The sequence below is a fragment of the Miniopterus natalensis genome, chromosome 4 (genome assembly GCF_054644295.1).
Source record: "Miniopterus natalensis isolate mMinNat1 chromosome 4, mMinNat1.hap1, whole genome shotgun sequence".
Taxonomy (NCBI): domain Eukaryota; kingdom Metazoa; phylum Chordata; class Mammalia; order Chiroptera; family Miniopteridae; genus Miniopterus; species Miniopterus natalensis.
The window spans coordinates 23,225,282-23,249,905 of NC_142084.1; the positions used below are offsets into that span (position 1 = coordinate 23,225,282).

The following is a 24,624-nucleotide window of genomic DNA, read 5'->3' on the forward strand; positions in this document are numbered from 1 at the left end:
CTTAACATACAGATGCATGTACATTTCTACAAATTTGAATTCTTAGAATTTTGAGTCTGTTGACTATTTAAACATTTTACACTTTTTGTTTGTTTATTCAACAGGACTAAGTTCGCAGCATGACATTTCTAGTTCTCTTCTGAGCTATTCAATCACAGATTCTTATACAGAATGCAAGAGTTTTGAAGAGAATGCAAGTAGCTTCCCATCGCCTGAACTCTTCAGAGGACCAGATTATGTAGGTGAGAAAATAATTTAAATCTTAAGTTGTTCCACTATAGAAATTGTTCCTTTGTCTACAGTCTTCCAGTGAATAATGATCTTTTTGAGAAGGTGTACTTGTGTTCCTCATCAAAACCTCTTTTTCACCCTTTGGCTCTGGAGTTGGCAGTGTGATTTGCAATAGGCTATTAGTGAATAAAACATATGCAAACCTTTGAAATATGCTTAAATGGTTGGGCTTGTCCTCTTACACTTTTGCTATCAAGAGAAGAATATATTCTAATTAGCTGTGCCTCTTCTGTGAGACCCCTGAAAGACAGGTACAGAGCAGAACAGCCCAGGCAACCTGCAGAGTGCAGAGGGCTGCCCAGTTGATCAGCATACCTGTAATGTGAAGCAGAGCTATCTGAACCAACCAGCAGACATAGGAATAATTAATAAATGCTTTTATTTTCTGCCACTGAGAATTGGGGGGTTATTTATTATACAGAAAAAGCCAACTTCTTCAGATACTGTATTGAACGCAGAGAGGGGGAATTTAAATGAAACTGTACATTCTAAATTGTGGGTCCTGCTCACCTAGTGCCTAATCCCATTACAGTTGAACAGCTCATTTCTCTGCTCAGTTTCCAGAATACTAGCACCCAGACTTGAACTTTCCAGACAGGAAAATGGAAGACACTTTCCTGAGAAATCTGGGCAACCCTAAAGAAAATACCTAAAGATAGCAACTATAGTCCTTTGATAAAACTGAGAAGAACATCCTACAGTGAAGCCAGCTACATGAGAAGCCACAAGTAGGCCATAGAGAGTCCACTTAGGCTTTTAAGGGCTCCCTCTTAAATATCAGCAGAGATCCAAGGATCACCAGACTTCTGAGGAAAGCCTCTAACATAACACAAAGAGATAAAAACAAAGTAAAATATGGGTGTGATGTCAGAAAGGTGTTGAAATAGGAAGCCCTTCCCTCATGGACACACCAGTTCAATAGCAATACATGGACTAATTCTGTTTGTGAAAAATCTAGAAACTAGTTTAGGGGCTTAACCCCAGAAAAGCATGAAACCAGCTACATCAAAGTGAGGAGGAAAATTCAATACACCCTCTCACCATAAACCCCACCTTCAGCATGGTGCCATATAATTGGCATGAAATCCCCACCTCCCAGCTTCTCCCTGGGGAAGGAAGGAAAGGACTGAACCATGCATCAAACATTCTAAATTTTCTGGGAGCTACCCAAAGGATTGGATACTGTCTTGCCTGTTCCAGAGTGCTGATGAGACCTGACATACTCTAGAAGCCTGATGGGTGCTGAGAACAAAGATAGTGGTTTGGTCTGACATACAAGTATTCACTAGAGTCCAGCTTCTCTCTGGGAAGAGAAAGAGTTGGTGGCTACCCAAGGAAATGGCTTCTATCTCAGAGCACTGATGGGACCTGGTATACTGTAGGCACCTGGTGGCTACTAAGGACAAAGATGGTGGTTTTGACTAGGGAAGAAGGTTTGAGAGGATCTCAGAATTTCTGGTTGGGCTGATTGGTGAGAGTCTTCTGTTTGAGGCTAGTCATGAAGACTGTGAGAGATGACTGTTTTTCCTAATGTGCAGATATCAACACAAAGAATCAAAGAAAAATAGGAAACAAAGAAACATGATCCAGAGAAAGGAATAAGATAAAGCTCCAGAAACTGATCATGATTAAATGGAGATATGTAAATTACCTGACAGAGAATTCGAAATAATCATCATAAAGATGTTCAGTGAGCTTAGGAGAACAATGCATGAAAGAAATAATAATTCCAAGAAAGGCATAGAAAACTTTTAAAAAGTGAACAGAAATCTTAGAGCTAAGGAATATAATAAATGAATTGAAAAATCTCATAAGGGATTCAACAGCAGACTGGATCAAGCAGAAGAAAGAATGAACTCAATTAATGAACTCAAGGAAAGCTTAAGAGACTTAAGTAAAATCAAACAGATCAAAATATTTATTCCAGAGGGAAAAGAGAGAATGAGAATGAGAGAAAATGGGGAGGGAAAGGGAAGTTTATTCATAGAAACAGTGGCTAAAAAACTACAAGTCTGGGGAAGGAAATGTACATTCAGGCCTAGGGAGCCCAAAGAACCTCGATTAAGATGAACCCAAAAAATCTACACTGGAACACACAATCAAATTGTCGAAGTCAAAGAGAAGCTTAAAAGCAGCAATAGAGAAGTGACATGGGAACCCCATGAGACTTATCATTATATTTCTCAGCAGAAACCTTGCAGGCCAGAAGGTAGTGAAATGATATAGTCGAGATGCAGAAAGAAAACACTCTCACCCAAGAATACTGTAGCTAGCAAAACTATCCTTTAAAACACACCGAAGTGATAAGGACCTCCCCAGACAAACAGAAGCTGAAGGCCTGAGTGGTGGTGGATGCAGGGTGGAGGGAGTCAATGGGGGGGGAAAAGGGTGACATTTAAAATATTGTCAACAATAAAGATTAAAATAAATAAAAATTTTAAAAGTCCCTTGCACACTTCAAAAAGTAAAAAATATTTTTGCTACAATAAACTTAAACATTTTCATGTAAAAAAAAAAATGCTGCCCTGGCCAGTGTGGCTAAGTGGTTAGAGCATTGGTCCATGCACCAAAGGGTTGAGGGTTCGATTCCCAGTTGAGGGCATGTGCCCGGTTTGTGGGTTCACTCCCTGCCCCCCATTGGGGTGCATGCAGGAGGCAACCAGTAGGCAACCACTTGATGTGTCTCTCTCACATCGATGTTTCTCTCTGTCTCTCTCTCCCTCTCCCTCCCTCTCCTTCTCTCTTTCCTTCTCCCTCTCCTCTACTCTTTCTGAAAAGCAATGGAAAAAGTATCCTCCAGTGAGGATTAACAACAACAAAAAGCTGAAGGGGTTAATCATTAAAAAAAATATATATATATATCTTTATTGATTTCAGAGAGAGGAAGGGAGAAGGAGAGAGAGAGAGGAACATAAATGATGAGAGAGTCATCATTGATTGGCTGCCTCCTGCATGCCCCCGACTGGGGATCGAACCAAGCTCACAACCGTAGCATGCGCCCTGACCGGGAATCAAACCTCAATCTCCTGGATCCTAGGTTTATGCTCAACCACTGAGCCATGCCTCACAGGGAAATCATCATTTCTTGACATGCCTGATAAGAAATGCTAAAGGGTCCCAGCTGGCTTTACTCAGTGGTTGGAGTATTGGCCCATGCCCCAAAGAGTCACAGATTCAATTCCCATTCAAGGGCACATACCTAGGTTGCAGGTTCAGTCCCTACCCTGGTTGGGGCATGTGCGGGAAGCAATCAGTCAATATGCCTTTCTCACATCAATGTTTCCCCTCCCTCCCTCCCTCCCTCCCTCCCTCCCTCCCCCCCCCCTCCTCCCCTTCCCCCCTCTCGCCCTCTCCCGCTTCCACTCTCTCTAAAAATCAATGGAAAAAAATATCCTCACTCCTTGGGTGAGGATTAAAAAAAAAATTTTAAAGCGAGTTCTTCAAGTTGAAACAAGATTCTAAACAGCAACATAAAAGCACATGAAAGCATAAAACTCACTGGTAAATATGTAGACAAATACAGAATATTTAATACTATAATTGGTATATAAATCACTTAATTCTAGTATAAAAGTTAAAAGACAGTATTTACAATAACTGTAAAAAATATGTTAATGGATACACAATGTAAAAAGATGTAAATTGTAACATAACTAAGGGGAGAATTAAAATGTAGAGTTTTTGTATATGATTGAAATTTTTATTAAAACTTAAAATAGACTGTTAAAACTATGTTTTATATCTAAGCTTCATGGTAACCACAAAAAATATCTATAATAATACACAAAAGAAAAATACATATCAAAGCATATCAGTATGAATAGCAATAAAGCACAAAGGACAATGGCAAGAGAGGAAAAGAGGGGCAAAAAGACTACAAGAACAGATAGAAAAACAATTAACAAAATGGTAATAACTCCTTTCCTATCAATAACTGCTTTAAATGTAAGTGGATTAAACTCCCCAATCAATAGACAGTGGCTGAGTCGATTTTAAAAGACTCACTCACTTTAGATTTAAAGACACATGCTGAAAGTGAAGGGATGAAAAATATTCCATGCAAATGGTGACCAAAATAGAACAAGAATGGCTATTCTTACATTAGATAAAATAGACTTTAAGTTAAGAACTATCACAAAGGACAAAAAAGGACATAAATGATAAAATGGTCAATTCACCAGGAACATATAACAATTATAAATAAATGTGCACCCAGTAGCAGAGTATCTAACATATAAAGCAAACACTGACATAACTGAAGGCAGAAACAGGCAGCAATATGATAATAGGAGAATTTACCTCTACTTTCAATAACTGAACATCTAGATAGAAAACATTTCTTGATTTCAAAATATATTGCAAGTTGTATTTTACAGTAATTATAATGTGGTACTGGCATAAAGAGACATAGACCAGCGTAACAGAGAGCCCAGAAATAAATCCATGTGTGTATATATATATAGTTGCCTGATCTTCAACAAGGATGCCAGGAATATACAATGAGGAAAGAAAAGTCTCTTTAACAAATGATGCTGAGAAACTGGATATCCACATACAAAATATGAAATTGAACCCTTACCTTACACCATACACAAAAATCAACTCAAAATGGGTTAAAGACTTAAACATAAGATCAGAATCTATAAAGCTCCTAGAAGAAAACAGGATGACAACTTCATGACATTGGTCTTGGCAGTGATTTGTTGGATATGATACCATAAGCACAGGCAACAAAAGCAAAAATAGACAACTGGAACTACATAAAAAAATGCTTTTGCACAGCAAAAGAAACAGTGTAAAGGCAACCTGCAAAATGGGAAAAAATATTTACAAATCTCAAATATGATAGATTAATATTCAAAAATATATTAAGAAACTCCTACAACTCAGGAAAACACACAAATAATGATTTAAAAATGGGCAAAGGACTTGAATAGATATTTCCCCAAGGAAGACACAAATATCCAACCAGTACATGAAAAGACATTCAACATCACTAATCAAGGAAATGCAAATCAAGCCCATAATGAGATACCACCACACCTGTTGGCATGGTTATTATTTTTAAAAGATGTGTCAGCAAGGATGTGGAGAAATTGGAACCCTTATTCATTTTTGATGGTAATGTAAAATGGTGCAACTATTATGGCAAACAGTATAGAGGTTCCAAAAAAAACTGAAAATAGAACTATCATATGATCCAGCAATCCCTCTTTTGAGTATTTATTCAAAATAATTGCAATCAGGATCTCAAAGATACATTTTTATTCTCATGTTCATTGGAGCATTATTCACAACAGCTGTAGAAACAATCTAAATGTCTATGGACAGATGAATGGATAAAGAAAATATGGTATATACCTTCAGTGGAATATTAGTTAGCCTTAAGAAAGTAAGGCTAACTAGAGAGTTTAATTCACTTGCCCTGGCTGGTGTGGCTCAGTGGGTTGGAGTGTTGTCCTGTACACTGGAAGGTTGTGAGTTTGATGCCGCTGTGGGTTTGATCCCTGGTTAGAACACATATGAGATGCAACTGATGGATGTTTCTGTTTTGCATCGATGTTTCTCTCTCCTCCTTCCCCTTTGTCTAAATAAATAACCTCTGGTGAGGATTGGGGAAAAAAAAAGTGGGAAATCCTGTCATGTGACAACATGGATGAACCTTGTGCTAAGTGAAATAAGTCAGTCACAGAAGACAAATACTGTATGATTCCATTTATATGAGATATCTAAAATAGTCAAATTCATAGAAGTGTAGAGTAAAATTTTGGTTGCTAGGGCCTTGGGAGAGGGGGATATGGGGAGTTGGTATTCAACAGGTATAAAGTTTCAGTTATGCAAGATGGGTAGGTTCTGGAGATCTGTTGTACAACATTGAGCCTGTAGTTAACAATGCTCTATTACACATTTATATACATATACTTAAATATATCTTTATTGATTTCAGAGAGAGAGAGGGAGGGAGAGAGAGAGAAACATCAAGGATAAGAGAGTCATTGATCAGCTGCCTCCTGCACCACCCCCTGCTGGGGATTGAGCATGCAACCCTGGCATGTGCCCTGACTGGGAATCGAACCACAATCTCCTGGATCCTAAGTCAATACTCAACGGCTGAGCCATACCCGGCTGGGCTACATTTATAAATTTAAGAGGGTAGATATCATGTTAACTGTTCCTACCACAATAAAATAAAAAAATTTTAAATAAGAAAAGGAACCTAGCAGAAATAGAAACACAGGAAAGGAAAATACTGGGGGGGGGGGAGTATCCATTGAGGTAAGAAAAATATATGTTTTGTATGCACTAAATAGGAATAGGGTGCTGTAAGAAAAATGATTTTTCAGAGAACAAAATCAATGCAATAGCAGAATGGAAAACTGTGTAGAAGTATTAGAAAATAAGGCTGAGGAAATTTTTCAGAGAAGTCAGAAAGAAAAAAGATTGCAATTTAGAGAAGCAGTATATGAAATCCAATAGGAGTTCCAGAAAAAGATAAAGGGAAGAAAATTATCAAAGAAATAATTGAACATTTTCTAGAGAAAAAGAATATGATTTCTGGTTTAAAAGGGCCACAGCGTCTAGCATAATAGATAAAAAACACCAAGATAGAGCATTATGAAGCTTCAGAGAATGGAATAATAGTTGAAAACACAGAGAAATTTAATTTGGATTAAATAGATGAGAAAAACAAAAGAGAAGAAACTAAACAAACAGAAAAGACTCTTATTGACCCCAGGAAAAACAGAAGGTCATGGTATACCATAAGAGTAAATAGCATTTTTATGACAAGTTACCATCATAATGTCTACATGGAATATTCATCTAATTAAATATGTGCTATAATAGTATGAGGACAATGGGAAGGGTGGGAAAGGTGGAAACACGGGGATGTAAGAGAATAGCCTCATTTTTCCATAGTGGGAAGTCAATGAAAAGTTAAAAACTGACATCAAGTAATAGCACTATGTTATTTAGTGATGTGATAGTTAATGGGACATAGGTGTAACTTACACATAAAATATGACGGGGGACTCCCACGTACACTGTCTGTCCCTTAGATGGGGCAGAAGTCTGAAATTAAGTGGGTTAGAGCACGGAAATAGGCCAAAGATTATCTGCTATCTTGAGGCCATCAACGCTTGTCTTTATTCTCTTTCTCACCCAAAACTTTAATTATTAGAGCTGAGTATGGGCTGGCTACCTAAGCTGAAGGGGGAAGGTCACCTGTTACTTGCGTGCTGTTATTCAAAGTTTTGTGCTATTTCTCCCTGCTTTCTTAGGTTGGGAGTGTCCCAAGTTGGAAGAATACATGCAGTGCAAGAATTCCACTCTTCTGGATACCAGTAAAGCAATAGCGATAGAGAAGGCACCGCAGTTTTCAAACCTTTCTTCAATTTTGGGTGAGTTTTTATTATTTTTTTCATGTCACAGGAAAAACCCTCATCACTTAAGGTGGTGTCTGTTGGTTTTCTCCACTGTAAAGTTACTAGTTTTTTTTGTAGTTAATAAATATCTAGAAAAAGATAGTTTGAAATTCTGAAAATCCTGTCTTTCCTCAAACTTTCATTCACCGATATTACCAGACATCAGAGGAAATTGGCTGCAACAGTTATTGCTGTGGTGTTTGTCTCATGGTGATTTTCTACTTCATTCTTTCCTGCTACATTATTTAATTAGAATTTTACTGTAAAAGAACTGTCTCTCTTCTGCCAATTATTCATCTGTTTATATCAGTATGGGCTTATGGATATTTATTTTATTTTATGAATTAAAGTCCAGTACTTTTATTATTTACATACTTACTTATTTAATTCTAGTATACACCTAAAGTTGTTTTAGGATTGTTAAGCCAGACCACTGTGAGAAATACATTTTCTAAATAGATTAAAGCATTTATGTATAGTTCTTTTTGTCTTTAGCATTACAGTATCCAATCAAAATACTTTTTTTCACAGTTGTGTAAGTTAGTTCTTTTCTTTCCTTCCCCTGATTTCAGTGCAGTTGTTAATCACTTGCAATATAGTTGGATTCATTTGTTAGTCCTAGATTCAATTTTTGGTTCACCCTCCCTGTTTTGTTCTGTTTATGTGTTTGGAGAGAGGGGGCTATGTGAAAGTATGTGAAACATTACTATGGTTCAAAGAGTCATAGCTACACAAAAAACACATTCTCAGAAAAGAATCGCTTTCTCCTTTCTGCCTAGATGGCAATATTTCTAAGTGTTTGAAGGCCTTGTCTTCTGTGTTAGGTTTAGTTTGGCAACACCTTTGCTTATCTAAAATGCTCAGAGAAACAGTCTGCCTTTTTAGCAAGTATTTCAGTTTTGGTTCTTTGTCCACTGCAAGTGACAAAAACAAACAAACAAACAAAAACCCTACCTCAAACTATATTAGGTTAAAAAGGGAATTAATTACCACATGTAACTGAAAAATCCAGCAGTAAATCAGATGCAGATACAACTTGATCCAGGATTTCAAATGATATCCTTGGGACCCAATTCCTTTCTGTCTCTCATAAGGATCTCTCTGTGTCAGTTATTCTCTCAGCCAAGTTCCCTTTATATCTCAATCCTTTTTTGCTCCAGGTTTATATACTCACAGCCTCACATCCAATGCATTGAATGCTTTTCTTTCCCAACAATTTGAACAGAAGTCCTGGGTCTTACACATTGGCTGAAATTAGTTCATATGCCTATCCCTGAACAGTCACTTTGGCCAGGGAGATACGCAGGGCTCTTACTGCATTGAATCACAGGCCATGTCTGGACCATCAGAAGAAAAAGCAGGAAACTGTTACCAGTAAGAGCAGAGAGCAGAGGCTGGATGATACATGTCCACTGTAGTCCTTTATGTTTTGGGGACCTCCCTTTCAGGGAAATGATTTGCAATGATTGAGAAGCACCATTCACTTCACTTTCTCTAACCTTGGGATTTTTATATTCTAATTTATGTAAGCAGAGTTCTGCAGCTGCTGAGGGTTATAACTCACAAGACTATAGCTATGGCTCTTCATATTCCTAGTTATAACCTAGTGTATCTACGCAGTAAAATCTTGATTGATAGCCATTCTCTTGACTAATGAATCTACTAATATGCATATCTATATAGTTGGTACTGGACTAAGAACCATGGGACCTGAGTTTAAGTTCCTGGTATACAGCTATTAGTTTTACAACTTGACCAGTTATTTTTTTCTTATATGTAAAATGAGGTTAGTAAAATGATATGTTTTCCTCACAGGGTTGTTGTAAGATCAAGTAACATAATAGATGTAAAAGCACCTCAAAAGTTATAAAGAACTATCCAAATACAAGGTGGTAGATTCTTGTATTTCATAAAACTTTACAATAATTTTGTTTTATTTTGGTATTTTGAAAATACTTTTATTAATTTAAGTGGCAGACATAAAAACAATGCAAAACAATAAAAAATAAACTGCACTATACCATGTATTTTAGAGGAAATATTTATTTTTACCTTGAGTACTTATAGCCTCTGGTCTGTGTCTGAATTATATTTCTAATAGATTGGTTTTTTTTTCCTTTTCTAGCTACCTCTTCAGAAGACTATCAGAAATGCCATAGAAAAATGTAAGAACTAACATTTTAAAGCTTGTGCTTTCCAAAACTTTGTGTTCTTATAGTTATAGAGAAGGTATGATTGTTAGCCCCCAAATTTAGGTGTTTACTCAGTATTTTTTGAGGACTTACTATGTGCCAGAGCTGTTCTAATTACTGGAGATATATAATAGTGAATGAAATTGATTAAAAACAAAATCTCTGCCTTCCTTGAGTCCATATTCCTGTTGGAAGATATGGACAGTAAACAAGCAAGTAAACATATACTGTGCTATGTGGTAATGAATTCTATAGAGAAAAATAAAGCAAGTTAAGGGGGCTAATGAGCCTTGGGATGGAGGTTTGCTATTTTTAGTGTGGTCAGAGAAGTCATCATTGAAAAGGTAGCATTTGAGCAGAGACCTAAAGGAGACAGACTCAGTGTGTCTCTGGAGAAAAGAGCATCCCGGGTAGAGGGAATAGTTGGAGCAAGGCCCTGAGGCAAAAAAAGCCTGAGCTCCTGAAGTGGAGTGAAGGAGAAGGAAAGAGGTAGGAGAAGAACTGAGAGAAGCAGGAGGCCAGATAATATAAGGCATTGTAGGTGAGTATAAATGAATTGGAAAGCCTTTGAAGGGTTTAGAAGGATGACAGATGACTTGTGTTTAAAAAAAATCACCATGGCTGCTGTGTTGAGGCTAGACTATGAGGAGGCAAGGAATTAGTGAGATTATAGTTAGGATCATTTTACCCTTATCTGCACAGATTAGGAATATTGGAATATGGACCAGAGTGGTAAGAGTAGAGGTAGTGAGAAGTGAGATATTGGATATAATTTGAAAGCAGAACCAACAGGATGGACCATTGATGGACTGAATGATAGAGTATGAAAGTAGTCAAGACTATCTCCACAGCTTTGTCTTGAGCAACTGAAAGGATGGAGTTACGATTTATTAAGATGAGGAAGACTGAGGAGAAACATATTACTGGGGAAAGATCAAGTGTTTGTTTTGGGACGTGTAGACTGAAGGGTAAGGTGTATGTGAGAGACATTTGAAGGAGGTGGTTGCAGTCTGGATCATGAATTGTCTTAAGGGCTGGGATTTTTATTTTATCTTGAATGTGATGGGACCCTCTGAAATATTTTCAGTAGTCTGTAAAACATAATGAACATTTTTAACACTTTAATCTTAAAAGGTTGAAGGAACTTATAAAAAAAATCATACAAGTTTAAAAATAAAGTCAGTAGATGTCATACAGAAAGTGAAAAGATAGTCCACAGAATGGAAGAAAATATTTGCAAGTCAATATATATGAGAGACTTGTATCCAGAATATAAAGAACTCTTAGAACTCAGCAATAAAAAGGACAAACAACCCAATTTAAAAATAGGCAAAGGATCCGAACAGACATTTCTCCATAGAAGATATGCCAGTGGCCAATAAGTACATGAAAAAATGTTCAAAGTCATTATCCATTAGGGAAATGCACAACTTCAGCAAGATACTACCTTGTACCCATTATGATGGCTATAACCAAACCAAAAAGACAGATAATAATAAGTTGTGGCTTTTATACTTTGCTGGTGGGAATTTGAAATGGTGAAGGTACTTTGAAAAATTGTTTGGTGCCTGGCCAGGCATGGCTCAGTGGTGGAGCTTCGACCTAGGATCCAGGCGATCAGGGTTCGATTCCTGGTCAGGGCACATGCCCAGGTTGTGGGCTCGATCCCCAGTTGGGGGCGAGCAGGAGGCAGCCGATCAATGACTCATCATTGATGTTTCCATCTCTCTCTCTCCCTCTTCTTTCCTCTCTCTGAAATCAACAAAGATATATTTACAAAAAAAAGAAAAATAGTTTGACAGTTCCTCAAAATGTTGCATATGATCCGGCAATGCTCTCCTAGATATGCATACCTAAAAGAAATTAAAACATATGTCCAAACCAAAAGTTTGTACATGAATGTTCACAGTAACTTTATTCATAATAGCCAAAAAGTAGAAACAGTCCAAATGTTCATCTACTGATGAATGGATGAATAAAATGTGGTATATCCATGATGGAATATTATTCAACAATAAAAAGAAATGAAATTCTAATATATGCTATAACGTGAATGAGCCCTGCAAATATTATGCTAAGTTAAAGAAGCCACATATTAAATGGTTGCCTTCATATGAGGTATCCAGAATAGGCAAACCTACAGAGACAAAAAGCAGATAAGTGGCTGCCTAAGACTGAGAGGTTCAGGAAGAAATAGGAATTGACTTTTATAATATAAAATTGATTGTGATAACGATTACACAGCTCTGTGAATTACACATTTTAAATGGGTGTATTGTGTGATATGTGAATTTTATCAATAAAGCTGAAAAAACCCACAAAGTTAGGACCAAGGAAACCAAGGAACTATAATTTCGAATAGGAGACAGAGAGAAGAAAAGGAATAGAACAAAAATAAGCCGTGAAAGTTAAGAGTTAGATTATTTAATTGAGCCATATTCTGGCTTTAAGCTTCTTGACATGCAAGGAAAAAGTCTGTAGCTATTTGATAGATTGCATGTCCTTCAAATAATCATGTATAGCTCTTACTATTTTTTGTCCCCCCCCCCCCCCCCAGAATTAAATGGGATACAGTACAATGCTGTGTTCTTTGGTGGGGATCTATATTGTATAGATATTCCATGCAGATGAGTGTGTGGGGATTGAAATAATTCTGAGTGCACATTTCTGTGGAACTTTTACATTACCCAACCAAAATTCTTGCCTGTTACCCACCTCTTCACAGAGATATTCATGATCATAGTTCTGTCTTCGAGCAAGTATTCTTGCAGCAAAGAAAAGATGAATTAGAAGGAGTACTTAGATTGAAGGGATGACTATTGTAGCATTCCAAGTGAGGCATGTTTATGATCTGAACTTTAGCAGCAAAAAGAGCATAAAGGAAAAATTTGAGAATGATTCACAAGGGATAATCAATAGTTTTATTTATCTTTATTTTTAATCCTCACCAGAGGATATTTTTTCCATTGCTTTTCAGAGAGAGTGGGGGAGAGGGAGGGGGGGAAGAGATAGAGAGAGAGAGAAACATTGATGTGAGAGACACATCGAATGGGTGTCTTCCCCATGAGCCCTAACTGGGGTGCAGGGAGCAAACCCACAACCCAGGTATATGCCTTGATCAGAAATCAAATCTGTGACCCTTTGGTGCGAGGGCGCATGCTCTAACCATTGAGAAACACTGGCCAGGGCTCAGTAGTGGGTTTTTTTTTAACGTTTCTATTGATTTCAGATAGAGGAAAGGATGGGGGAGAGAGAGAAACATTAATGATGAGAGGGAGTCATTGATCAGCTGCCTCCTGCACACCCCCTGCTGGGAATCGAGCCCGAAACCCAGGCGTGTGCACTGACCTGGAATCAAACCTCGATCTCCTGGATCATAGGTTGATGCTCAACCTCTGAGCTACACTAGCTGGGCTTTAATTTATTTCTTTGATCTTTACCTGAAGATATGTTTTCATTGATTTTTAGAGAAAGGAAGGGAGAGAAAGAAAGAAACATCACTGTGTGTGAGAGAAACATCAATCAGTTTCCTCTCATGTGCTCTGACTGGGGATCAAACCCACAACCTAGGTATGTGCCCTGACCAGGAATTATACCTGCAACCCTTTGGTGACACTCCAACCATCTGAGCCACCCAGCCAGGGCAGATAATCAGTAGTTTTTTTGTTTTGTTCTGTTTGTTTTAATATGCTTTTATTGATTTCAGAGAGAGGAAGGGAGAGGGAGAGGGATAGAAACATCAGTGATGAGAGAGAATCATTGATCGGCTGCCTCCTGCACTCCCCCTATTGGGGATTGAGCCCACAGCCTGGGCAGGTGCCCTGACCAGGAATTGAACCGTGACCTCCTGGTTCATGGGTTGACACTCAGCCACTGAGCCACACCGGCTAGGCATCAGTAGTTTTTAATGATTAGCTGGTTAAGGAAGGAGGATGGTTTCCAAGTTGTCCCGCAACCCTCTGACTTAGAAAACTGGATGAATGATTCATTCACTTGGTGAAGGGACACAAATAGAAAAGCAAGAGTAAGTTGGGGTGACAGACAATTTTAATTTGGAAAACACTGAAATACCCTACAGTATTTTGAATTCTAGATATCCAGTAAACAGTTGGATATCCCAGCATGGAGAGCAAGGGAAGAGTTCTGGGCTGAAGACATAGTTGTCTGCTTGGGAAAGTGCATAGAGTGAGAAAAATAGTATTAGTGTGATATTCTCCTTATGAATATGCTTGTATCAAAATGGTTAGAAATTTCTGAAGAAAAGAAAATCTATTACTGTTATTCCTAGGTGAATTCCTAGAGTGGGGCAAACAGTGTGAGCCAGGTTAATGGAGCCTCAGATATGGCACCCACCTTCGAGCTCTGTGCGGGGAGGGCTCATCAAAGGAACAGTGGCCTCTGCCAGCATTTCTGTCTGGGAGAAAGCTGCCCCTCCAGCTCTTTCCCTGATGGCAAACAATTCAGTCCCTCCCTTTAGGTCTCTGGTTCCTTTCAAGCTACTTTCCCTGGAGCTCAGAGGAAGTGAGTCTGAGTAAGAGTGTGCACAGGCCCGTTAAGAGGAACTGCCTGGGATTCCAGCAGCCTCCATCTCCCTCAGCCTCAACCCCTCTGGTTTTTACAGCTGGAAGTTATGGGGACTTCTCTTTCTTGCACTGGAACCCTGGGCTGGGACCCCTCACTCCTAAGGGGGAACCTCCACAGCCCGTTCTGCATTTAGCCTCCCCTACCAGTCTTGATGTGGCTTCTTCTTTAATTCTGTAGTTGTAGGACTTTCATTCAGCCAGATTTCAGGTGGTTCTGAATGACAGTTCTGTAGTTTAGTTGTAATTTTGATGTAGTTGTGGGAGGAGGTGAGTATTGAGTTAACCTATGCCACCATCATGATGGGAAGGCCTCTGTAACAGGAATTTAGAAACACATCTCCTCACATTTGGTTTTCAACTCCATTTTCTTTCTAGGGACTCAGTAATTCCATGTTGGTAGTTAAAGATCGAACTTTAATCCTTTTGTATTCCTCTTATAATAGCTAATTCTCTTGTACACATTTGGATAGAATTAGAGGCAGTTTCATTTGTGAAAGCGTAGAAGAGTAAAGGATATTAATTTTTAAAAAGTATCTCTCATGTTACTTGAGATCCTTACCACCACAAGAATCCTGGGAAACAAGATTGCTGTTCCTTTTGCATAGATGAGGTAACCAAGACTCAGGACAGGTTAAGTAACTTTCCCAAGTGTGAGTAACAGAACTGGCCTTTAACCCAGGTCTGCCTGATTCTAAACTCTGTGCCATGTTCTCTGCACATACTGTCTCACACTGATACATATATAAGTACAGTATATTGCTTTTTAGTAAACTATTTGTTCATATAGATATAGCAACTTTTTTTTTTTCTAACCAGTTGTATTTTTTCTACAGGATAATTGATTGCATGTAAATGTCCTTATTTTAAGTATTATTTGAGGATTCTGAAATTTACTGAGAGCTTAAGAGAATATCATTAATTTGTTCTTATTACAGAATGATAACATTAACAGATGAAAATATTTTTCCAAAACTAAAGAGTGCTTCAGAATCAGGTAATAAATAATGAAACTAATTCAGAATCAGGTAATTAATAATGAAACTAATTTTCGTAATTCTGTTTTTGTTGTTTTTTCACAAAGCAGTATAAAGAAAATTGGTAGCTGACTGCCTTTTCGCTTGGTTGTATTTAAGAAATGCAGGGCCCGGCTGGTGTGACTCAGTGGTTGAACATCGCCCTTGATCCAGAAGATTGTGGTTCAATTTCGAGTCAGGGCACATGCCTGGGTTGCAGGCTCAATCCCCAGTAGGGGGCGTGCAGGAGACAGCCAATCAGTGATTCTCTTTCATCACTGATGTTTCTATCTCTCTCTCTTCGTCTCCCTTCCTTTTTCTGAAATATCAATGAAGACATATTTTTTTTTAAAAATAAATGAAGCTATGAGGTTAGAAAGTGGGTCTTAACTATCAACATAGCACCCATCAATTCATTTAATAAACATTTACTGAGTGTGCACTCTGTACTGGGCATTGTTGTGTATGCCAGTGGGGAGTGACATACACTCCCTACCTTCGTAGATTTAGTCATAGGAGAGGAAGACGATCAGTAAACATATATTGGAGTTTTGTGTGATGGTTGAAAAAATGAAAGGATTAACAAAGTGCTTTGCATTATAGGCACTCCATTATTTTATTTTTTATTTTAAATTAATTGACTTATTTTTTAATTAAATTTTTTGGGGTGACAGTGGTCAATATGAACATATAGGTTTCAGGTGTGGATTTCTGTGTTACAAGATCTGTTTATTGCTCTGTGTGCCCATAATCCAAAGTCATATCTTCTCCTGTCACCATATATTACTATTTTATTATTAGAATAAACTTACTAAGACATTTACAACCTTTTAAACCTCTGCTGTAGCTCAGATTTCTTTCTTTGTCTTCCACAGTAAGATTTATAGCATCAATTTGGGGATAAACTTGAAGAATTGCTGGTTTTTTCCCTAATGGGTATAAATATTTATATGAACTTAAAGGCTTTTGTGTAATTTCACTTTTAAGACATTGTATTAATGTGCATTTACTAAATGTCAGGTATTATGGAAGGAACTGTGGTATAAAAATGATTAAGATAGTTTCTGTCCTAGGGGAATAATCTGGTGATAAAGACTAAACTTGTAAAAGCACACTTCCTGGAGGGTGAGCATTAGGAACATTTGTTTTACAGACCAGAGTAAGGGAACTTGTGAATAAGAAAAAGAGGTAATGAAAAAGTAAAGCTGCAGGGGTACCAAAATCACGATTTTACTTAGGCCTTGCCTAATAAGAAGTTTTGCTTTGGCTATGGATAATATTAATTATAAAGCCTGGCATGATGCAGAATAGTTACTCTGGAATTATATATTCTTACTTTACATGGTTGGTTGACTTAAAATTTAACATTAAATCAATCACATCTTGTTCTAGAGGTATTTTTTACACATTTCTTATTTCAGCAAATTCAGCTGTGTTCCAATTGTGTATCAGGCTCTTTACTAAGTGTTAGAAAACCGAGACATGCCTCTGTTCCTGTCCTCAAGGAACCAATAGTCTGGTAATACAGACAGATAAATAAACAAGAAATTACTTCTCCCGCAACTCTTGCTCATTTTCCTTTGCAATCTTATCTACCACTATTAGCTATTAAATATGAGAGTTCTTCACAGCTAGTTCCCAAATTTTAATCTCTTTTGAATCTACCCTCTGATATTTATAGGTGTCCTGTAAAAAAACAGGGCGTCCAAATTTTCTCTCAAGGGTTGCTAGTTTTAGCAAATAAAGGTACAGAATGCCCAGTTAAATTTGAATTCAGACAAGCAACAAATAATTTTTAATATAATTATATCACAAATATTGCACATGCTTGTACTACTATATGAGAAATTCTTATATTAAACATTTATTCAGCCCTGGCCAGTGTTGCTCACTGGTTAGAGCATCAGCCCACACACCGAAGGGTTGCAGGTTCAATTCCCAGTCAAGGGCCCATACCTGGGTTGCAGGTTTAGTTGGGGTGTGTGCAGGAGGCAACCAATAGATGGCTCTCTCTCATATTGATGTTTCTCTCTCTCTCTCTTCTCTCTCTCTCTCTCTCTCTCTCTCTTCCCTCTCTCTCCCTCTCCCCCTTCCTTGCTCCCTCCCTTCCACTCTCTCTAAAAATCAATGGAAAAAATATCATTGGCTGAGGATTAACAACAACAAAATATTCATTGTTTATCTGAATTTTAAGTGGGCATTCTTTATTTTACCTAGCAACCTATTAGCCTCCATAATGAAGCTGGGAATATGTAAGCAATACAGGGATCATTTTTTAAAAAACAGGATTTTTGCATACCAAGTTAAGGAGTTTGAATTTTAACTTGAGGACAATGGAAAGCCTTTGAAGAGTTTTAAGCAGATGATGTTAGATTTTTATTTTAGGTATACAATGTACACTGCAGAGAGTGAATCAAAAAGCTGTTGGGATAACTTAAAGGAAAATCTTTGGCGCCTTAACTCAAGATACTCGTGTTAAGAGTAAAGAAAAGCCCCAGCCGGTTAAGTTCAGTGGTTAGAGCATCAGCCTGTGGACTGAAGGGTCCTGGGTTCGATTCCAGCCAAGGGCACATACCTTGGTTGCAGGCTCTGTCCTCAGCCCTGGTTGAGTCTCGTGTGGGAGGCAACCTGTTGATATGTCTCTCTCACATCGGTGTTTCTCTTTCTCTCCCTTCCACTCTCTCTGAAAAGCAATGGAAAAAAATATCCTCAGGTAAGGATTAAAAGAAAAAAAAAGAATAAAGAAAAGCCCAAATTTGCAATATTAAGTACATATAATAGATAAAATTGGTACATAGCAGACCCTCAATAAATATTTGTTACTTTGAATTGAGTTTGGAGAATGAGGAAAAGGGAAGAGTTAAGACTAAAGAGGAGCTATTAAAGAGGCCAGAGGGGAAAGATGTTCATGCCTATTGTACTGAGGTCCAATAATGTATGACAGGAAAGGTTTCTTCTCATTGGTGGGAGCGGAAACTAGATTGTGTAGGTTTGAGAGTAAATAGGAGGGAAGGAAGTTATGTTAGTATATGTGGACAGCTCTTGAAGAAACTTGTTCATGGATAAAAGAAAAGGGGAGCCTGGCCAGTATGGCTCAGTTGGGTCATCCCAAGCACCAAGAGGTCGCCAGTTCTATTCTGATCAGGACACATACCCGGGTTTCGGGCTTCATTCCCAGTGGGTGGCATGCAGGAGGCAGCCAATAGTTGTTTCTATCTCATTGATGTTTCTCTCTCTCTCTCCCTCTCCCTTCCTCTCTCTAAATAAAAAAAAAAAAGAAAAGAGAAAGGGATGTAGCAGGAAGGGGTGTGCAGGGGGGACAGATAATATTTTGGGTAAGATGAAAAAGACCTGAGTATGTTTTAAATGCTGATAGAAAAGTTGCAATTGAAAGGGAGAATCTGAAAATACAGGAGGGTGGAAATAGAAGGATAATTCCATGAAGAATTTTAATCACATACACTTTCTCTACTAATTGAAATGTAAATCTTTTGTCTAGAGTTTATTTACTCATGTGAAATGTGTAGCTCTTGAGATAAAGATATTTTAAAGAATACTTTATCCTATCTGTCATATTATTCAACATATATTTTTTCTTCTAAAACTATTACAAAGTCACAGTTATTAAATTAGTTTTTTTTTATTTTTTTCTGTACTTATAGTTAATGATAAGTTAAATAATTAGAATACTAAAGTATGTTTTTATTTGTAGATAACGCAGCTTGTGAAGTACTTGCTGAGAAAACTTACCCTTTAACCCCTGAAAAAACAAAGAAAAAAGCAAGTATTAAAGCAGAATAACTACATAAACTGTAAATTTTATTAATATAGGACATACATTTAACCAACATTTTTATAGGAATATTTTTCAGCTATTTAAGTCAATAATTCAAAAAGTTTTTGGAGTTTAGCAATTATATTACATTATTGTTACATGAGTATATAGTCTAAGTTTAATGGGAGAGAATTAAAATTTATAATTTTTCCAACTTTTTGGATCATTGGATGTCTATTAATCATTAAGGCAAAAATAAGACATTTGCTATGTAACCAGAGCAGTGTTTTAGGCTGAGGCGTATGTGTGAATTATTACATTAGGCCTGGAATCTAGAGGTCTTGAACTTTATTTATGTAGCAGAGCTACTGTGTAGGTGACTACTCAATGGTAAGCATTATTCTAAGCACTTTTTGTTAATATCTTTCTTTTTAAAAAATATATCTTTATTGCTTTTAGAGAGAGAGGAAGGGAGAGGGGGAGAGAGATAGAAACATCAGTGATGAGAGAGTTGTCATTGATCAGCTGCCTCCTGCACGCCCCCGACGGGGGATCGAGCCCGCAGCCTGGGCATGTGCCCTGACCGGGAATCGAACCATGATCTCCTAGATTCTAGGTTGATGCTCAACGGCTGAGCCATGCCCAGCCGGGCAATAATATGTTTGTTTATGGCATTCCTGTCAGGTAAATTTTTGTTTATTTGTTTCGTTTTTACCTTTAGCTGAGAAAATGAGGTTTAGGTGTTAACCAATACATTTAGAGAGCTGTGGCAGGTCTTTCTGGATCTAAAACCTGTACTCTTTCTACTACACCATAATGTCTTTGTATACATTGGAGAACAAATTGAAAGAGGCCAAGAGTGTCAGCAGGAAGAGTTACAAAGATTTTTGGTATGAAATTGTTGTGGCTTTGACTAGGATGTAGGAAGGATGGAGAAATATGCATGGATTCAAGACAGTTTTGCCTGTACAGCTCATGGATTGAATACAGAGGATGTAGTGAGAGGTGTCAAGAAAGACTTTTAGATCTCTGTTTTAAGCAGCTATGGTGGATTAAAGGTGCTATTTAATGTAATAGGAAAGGCAGGAGGTCTGAGGGCACAGAATGATGAAAATGCTGGAAGAGCCATTGGCTATAAATGTGTAGGTCAGGAAAACAGGAGTGTATAATATTGTAGATATTTTTAAATTCATAGAAATGGATAAAATCACCCGAGAAAGAATATAGAGTGCAGAAGAGAAGGGGGTCCAGGATCAGTCCTTGGAAAACTCTACATTCAGGTAGAAAAGAAGAGTGAACAGAGAAAAGGAGGAAAAGAAACCTAATATGCTATCATAGGTAGCTTAAAATAGTTTATTCCTGAAAGTGGGAGTGGTCAACAATGTTGAATGCTGCTTGGAGGGTCCAGTGTTATCAAGGACTTTGAAAAGTTGGAAGACTTCCAATTTCTAGTCCAGTATGTAAGGAACCAACAAGTAAAAACCTCAACAAACTGAAAAATCAGCAACTCTTTTTTTTTTTTTTCCATACATCAGAGAAGTAAGGTTACAGGACATTCTGCTGCACCAAAACTTGGAAAGACAGACAGGTGGATACAGAAAATCACAACTTACTGGAGCAAAAACACATGAACAGAAACCTCCCTGAGAACCAATACTGGGGTGGGAAAAACAAAAGCAATATTGAGAAATTACTGGAAGTTCAGTGTGGACAACTCTGAAAGTTTAAAACTTAAGGGGGACCCAGTCATCAGGGGACCTTCACACTTTTGTGAGTTTTATCTCCCAGAGCTCTACAAGATCTTGACTATGAATATCAGAGAAAAACCCCCTCAATGCTTCCACTAGTGGGGATGGAAAAGGAACCATTTTGAAACACACCATAGTATTCTGTTTTTCTTAACAAAGCCTGCCCTCAGGAGAAAGTATTTTATTAGAGCCTAAGTTACTAGGGTATCATCAGAGCCTAACCCATCTGGGAGAAGGGAGATAACCAACTCCAGCCAGTTCTGTCCTCCCAGGTGGGGGAAGGAAGATACTCAACTCTAGCTCCCTCTAGCCTTCCACATTGGGGAAATGGAAATACATAACTACAGCCTCCTCTAGCCATGCTGTCCCACCTAAGGGGAGGGAAAACAGAAGCACTGGTGAAGTTCACAGTCCAGGAGCACAGGCTAGACAAAAAACTAAGACCTACTCACAAAGGAGAGGGGGATAAGAAAGTACTCATAATGATGGATGGTGGTGGAAAAGGAGGGAATGTGACAGGAGAAGGATCATGGATGAAGATTGTTGCATAATGAAGACATTTAATGCTTTCTCTAAAACTTAGTTTTAAATATTGATTACTAGATAGACCCAATTATCACTCATTTTCTTTTAACAGAATATTTTTTGGGAGATGTTGCCTTAAATGTGGTAGGGAAATTTTTTTGAGCTCAGTATATTGCAAACCATTTTGTCATTCAACATATTTTTTTCCTTAAATATATTGTATAGAAAAATCTTATATTTTAGAAAAAATATTTACCTTTAAAACTTTTTTTAAGTTGAGGAGATGGGTGGATAGATAGATGATTGATAGAATAATATATATGTCCTATTTTAATTATAACAATTATAACATATATTAAAACAAAAATAGGACATCTGAGAAGTGCTACAAATTTTTTATAGCCTGTCAATGGTATTTCATGATTATGAATTTGTTTCAGCCTGGAGAAGATCCTGAACCTAGAGATACAAATTTTCAAACAAAGTTAACCTCTCATCCAAAAATCAAGGATCCATCATCTCAACAGAGGTCTGTTCTTGAAAGCAATGCAGGTAGTAAGTCAGTTACCAAAGTTCTGCTGCCTCAGCCCCTGGAACCTGCATTGGTAAGCACTGGCCTTTTACCACTTTCTGAAAAAGCTATGAAAAGAAGTGTATTTATTGGGAAGGTTTAGATAGGCATAATTTCTTAATAAATCTAGGGAAAAATGCAGAGACGCTATACTTACAGCTCTATGTAGGTAGATGTTTTGTAAATGGACTGACAGTTGATAATTATCACTTGAGATACAGATATTCAGACAGAATTAAGAGTTGAAATGGCTTATTGGAGCAGGTAATACCCAAGAAAGGAAAGCAGGGAGGAAGCAGGATTGGGCAGGAATAGCCTAAGTCTGTCTTTATGGTTTTATTAACACAAACACAGTGTGCACACAATCTGTCTATTTTCTTCACTGTGCATCCTGGCAGACTGGTGACTCTGATGGCCAGCTGGGCTGCTCTTTTTCACAGTGGTTTGGCGGTTCTTTGAGGGGATGTTGTGGGCAGTCTCAGCAAAGTGAGATCTGTTGTATAACATCAGCACGTCAAGCTCCTTGACGTTGTGGACCAGGAAGCCATTGGGCAGCATGTGCTTTGTATTCTTGTTGCTCCCATAACCAACACTGGGCATCATGATCTGGCCCTTGAATCTTCTGTGCACCCTATTGTCAATGCCTCTGGGTTTCCCCCAGTTCTGCTTAATTTTGACATACTGGTCTGATTGGTGCTGGATGAACTTTGAGGTCCTGTTTTTGATGATCTTGGGTTTCACAGGGGTCTGAGGGCAGCCATGGTGCTGAGTAGGAGATGGCTGCCACCTCCTAGGTGGCGCTGAGGAAGAGAGCCTCAATCTTTAATGCAGATCTGACAGAAGCTCTCCCAGTGGGGAGATTTGGAGCAAAGATTGTCCATTACAGGAATCATGTTGGGCTGCTGTGCTCATACGTTGGCTGAGGTTTGCCGGAGAAGATGATGACCTCAGCCTGAAAGCTGAAGCAGATTCTAGACTATGAACTAACTGCACTCTTTGCAGGGGAACAGCAGATTCTTTGCTCATGGTCCTAGCACAGCACTGCCACAGTGATAATAATAGCAGCTATCATTGAGTATCTCCTACTCTTCAAGCACCAGAGGTTCTCTTTACATGTGTTATTTGTAAGCTATGCACAGTAGTCCCTAGGGGTAGAATAATCCCCATTGTTCAGATGAAGAAATTAAAAGATTTTATAACTAATAAATTAGGAAGCTGACATATTTAGTGTACCAGGTAAATATGCTCATAATATTTTTGTTACTATTTTGATAAAAAATTTTCTGATGAACTATTCCAGATTATATTTTGAACAAACAACTAGTTTTTTTTGTTAATCCTCACCAGAGGATGTCTTTTCCATTGATCTTTAGAGAGATTGAAAGGGAGGTAGGGGAAGGAGAGAGAGAGAGGAGAGAGAGAGAAACATCTGTTGGTTGCAGGGATCAAACCTGCAACCCAGGTACTTGCACTTGAGTGGGACTCTCCAGTGCATGAGCCGACACTCTTAACAACTGAGCCACGCTGGCCAGGGCAGTTTCAGAGATTTTTAAGCCAGAAAGAAAAGAGTGAAAGAAAGAAAAGAGGAAAGGAAGAAAAAAGAAACCTAACACAGACTTTCCTATGCTGTTCAAGTTTTAACTCTGAGTTTGGGTTTCAGACTTGGCAGCATATAATACACACCTACTCAGAGATCTGTCCGAGGAACATGGTGGTTTCATGGATTCCAAGAGTTGAAAAGGCAGCTGATGGCTAAAAAGGAAGCTGCCTATTTCCTCTCTTTTTGACTCTATCACTGTTTCTTTCTCCTCTGCCTTTCTGTTTCTTTGTCTTTGCTCTCCCCGGTTTTGTCTCTCCATCTCAAGTTCTGTCTCTCTTTTACCTGTCTCTGATTTGCTCTCTTTCTATCTGTCCTTTTCTGTCTCTGACTCTCTCTCTTTTACTATCAACCTCAGCCTTTCTGCTCAGTCTCTGTTGATCTCTGTCTTCTCTACCTCTCTTCTCCCTCCCTCTTGCCTTAGTCTTCCTCTTTCTTTCTCTCTGTCTTTTGTCTCCCCATCCTCCCTCTCTCTCCTTCCCCCTCCCCACCTCTTTCTTTCCTCTCCCTCCTTTCTTCCCTCCTCCTCCTCCTCCTCCTCCTCTCTCCCCCCCCCTTTCCCCCTCTTCTCCGGATCCCTCTCTCTTAAACTCTTTAGCTCTCTGATTCTGTTTCTTTCTCTTCTTTCTCTCACTCTTGATTTGTCTCTCTCTGTCTACCTCTTTGCATCTTCAAGAAATAGACAATGAGTCCGTATCCTGCTTTGTACTTCCTTTAACTTTGATGTTCCGTAAATGAAAGTTTCTATATACATTTAAATGTGTGTATTTTAAATTAAGTATCCTTGCTACATGTTTTAACAGCTTCAGAAATAACTCATAATCCCTTTCCATCAAAAAGTACAGTATATACTAGGAATTAAGCAGATACTATAAGTAAAATACCTTTCTTAGCAGTTAACAAAG

General features: G+C 38.1%; 1 protein-coding gene and 1 pseudogene across 1 annotated transcript in view; one reads left to right on the plus strand and one right to left on the minus strand.

Annotated features, from left to right (window-relative positions):
- Nucleotides 1–24,624, plus strand: part of MEIKIN (meiotic kinetochore factor) — a 55,258-nt gene that overhangs the window by 10,516 nt on the left and 20,118 nt on the right. The window contains exons 5-9 of the mRNA XM_087815896.1: nucleotides 105–242; nucleotides 7,572–7,691; nucleotides 9,841–9,880; nucleotides 15,426–15,484; nucleotides 19,216–19,283. Coding sequence (XP_087672022.1) covers nucleotides 105–242; nucleotides 7,572–7,691; nucleotides 9,841–9,880; nucleotides 15,426–15,484; nucleotides 19,216–19,283 — 425 coding nt within the window. The remainder of the gene's footprint in view (nucleotides 1–104; nucleotides 243–7,571; nucleotides 7,692–9,840; nucleotides 9,881–15,425; nucleotides 15,485–19,215; nucleotides 19,284–24,624) is intronic.
- On the minus strand, nucleotides 22,462–22,883 carry LOC148093225 (large ribosomal subunit protein eL32 pseudogene; annotated as a pseudogene).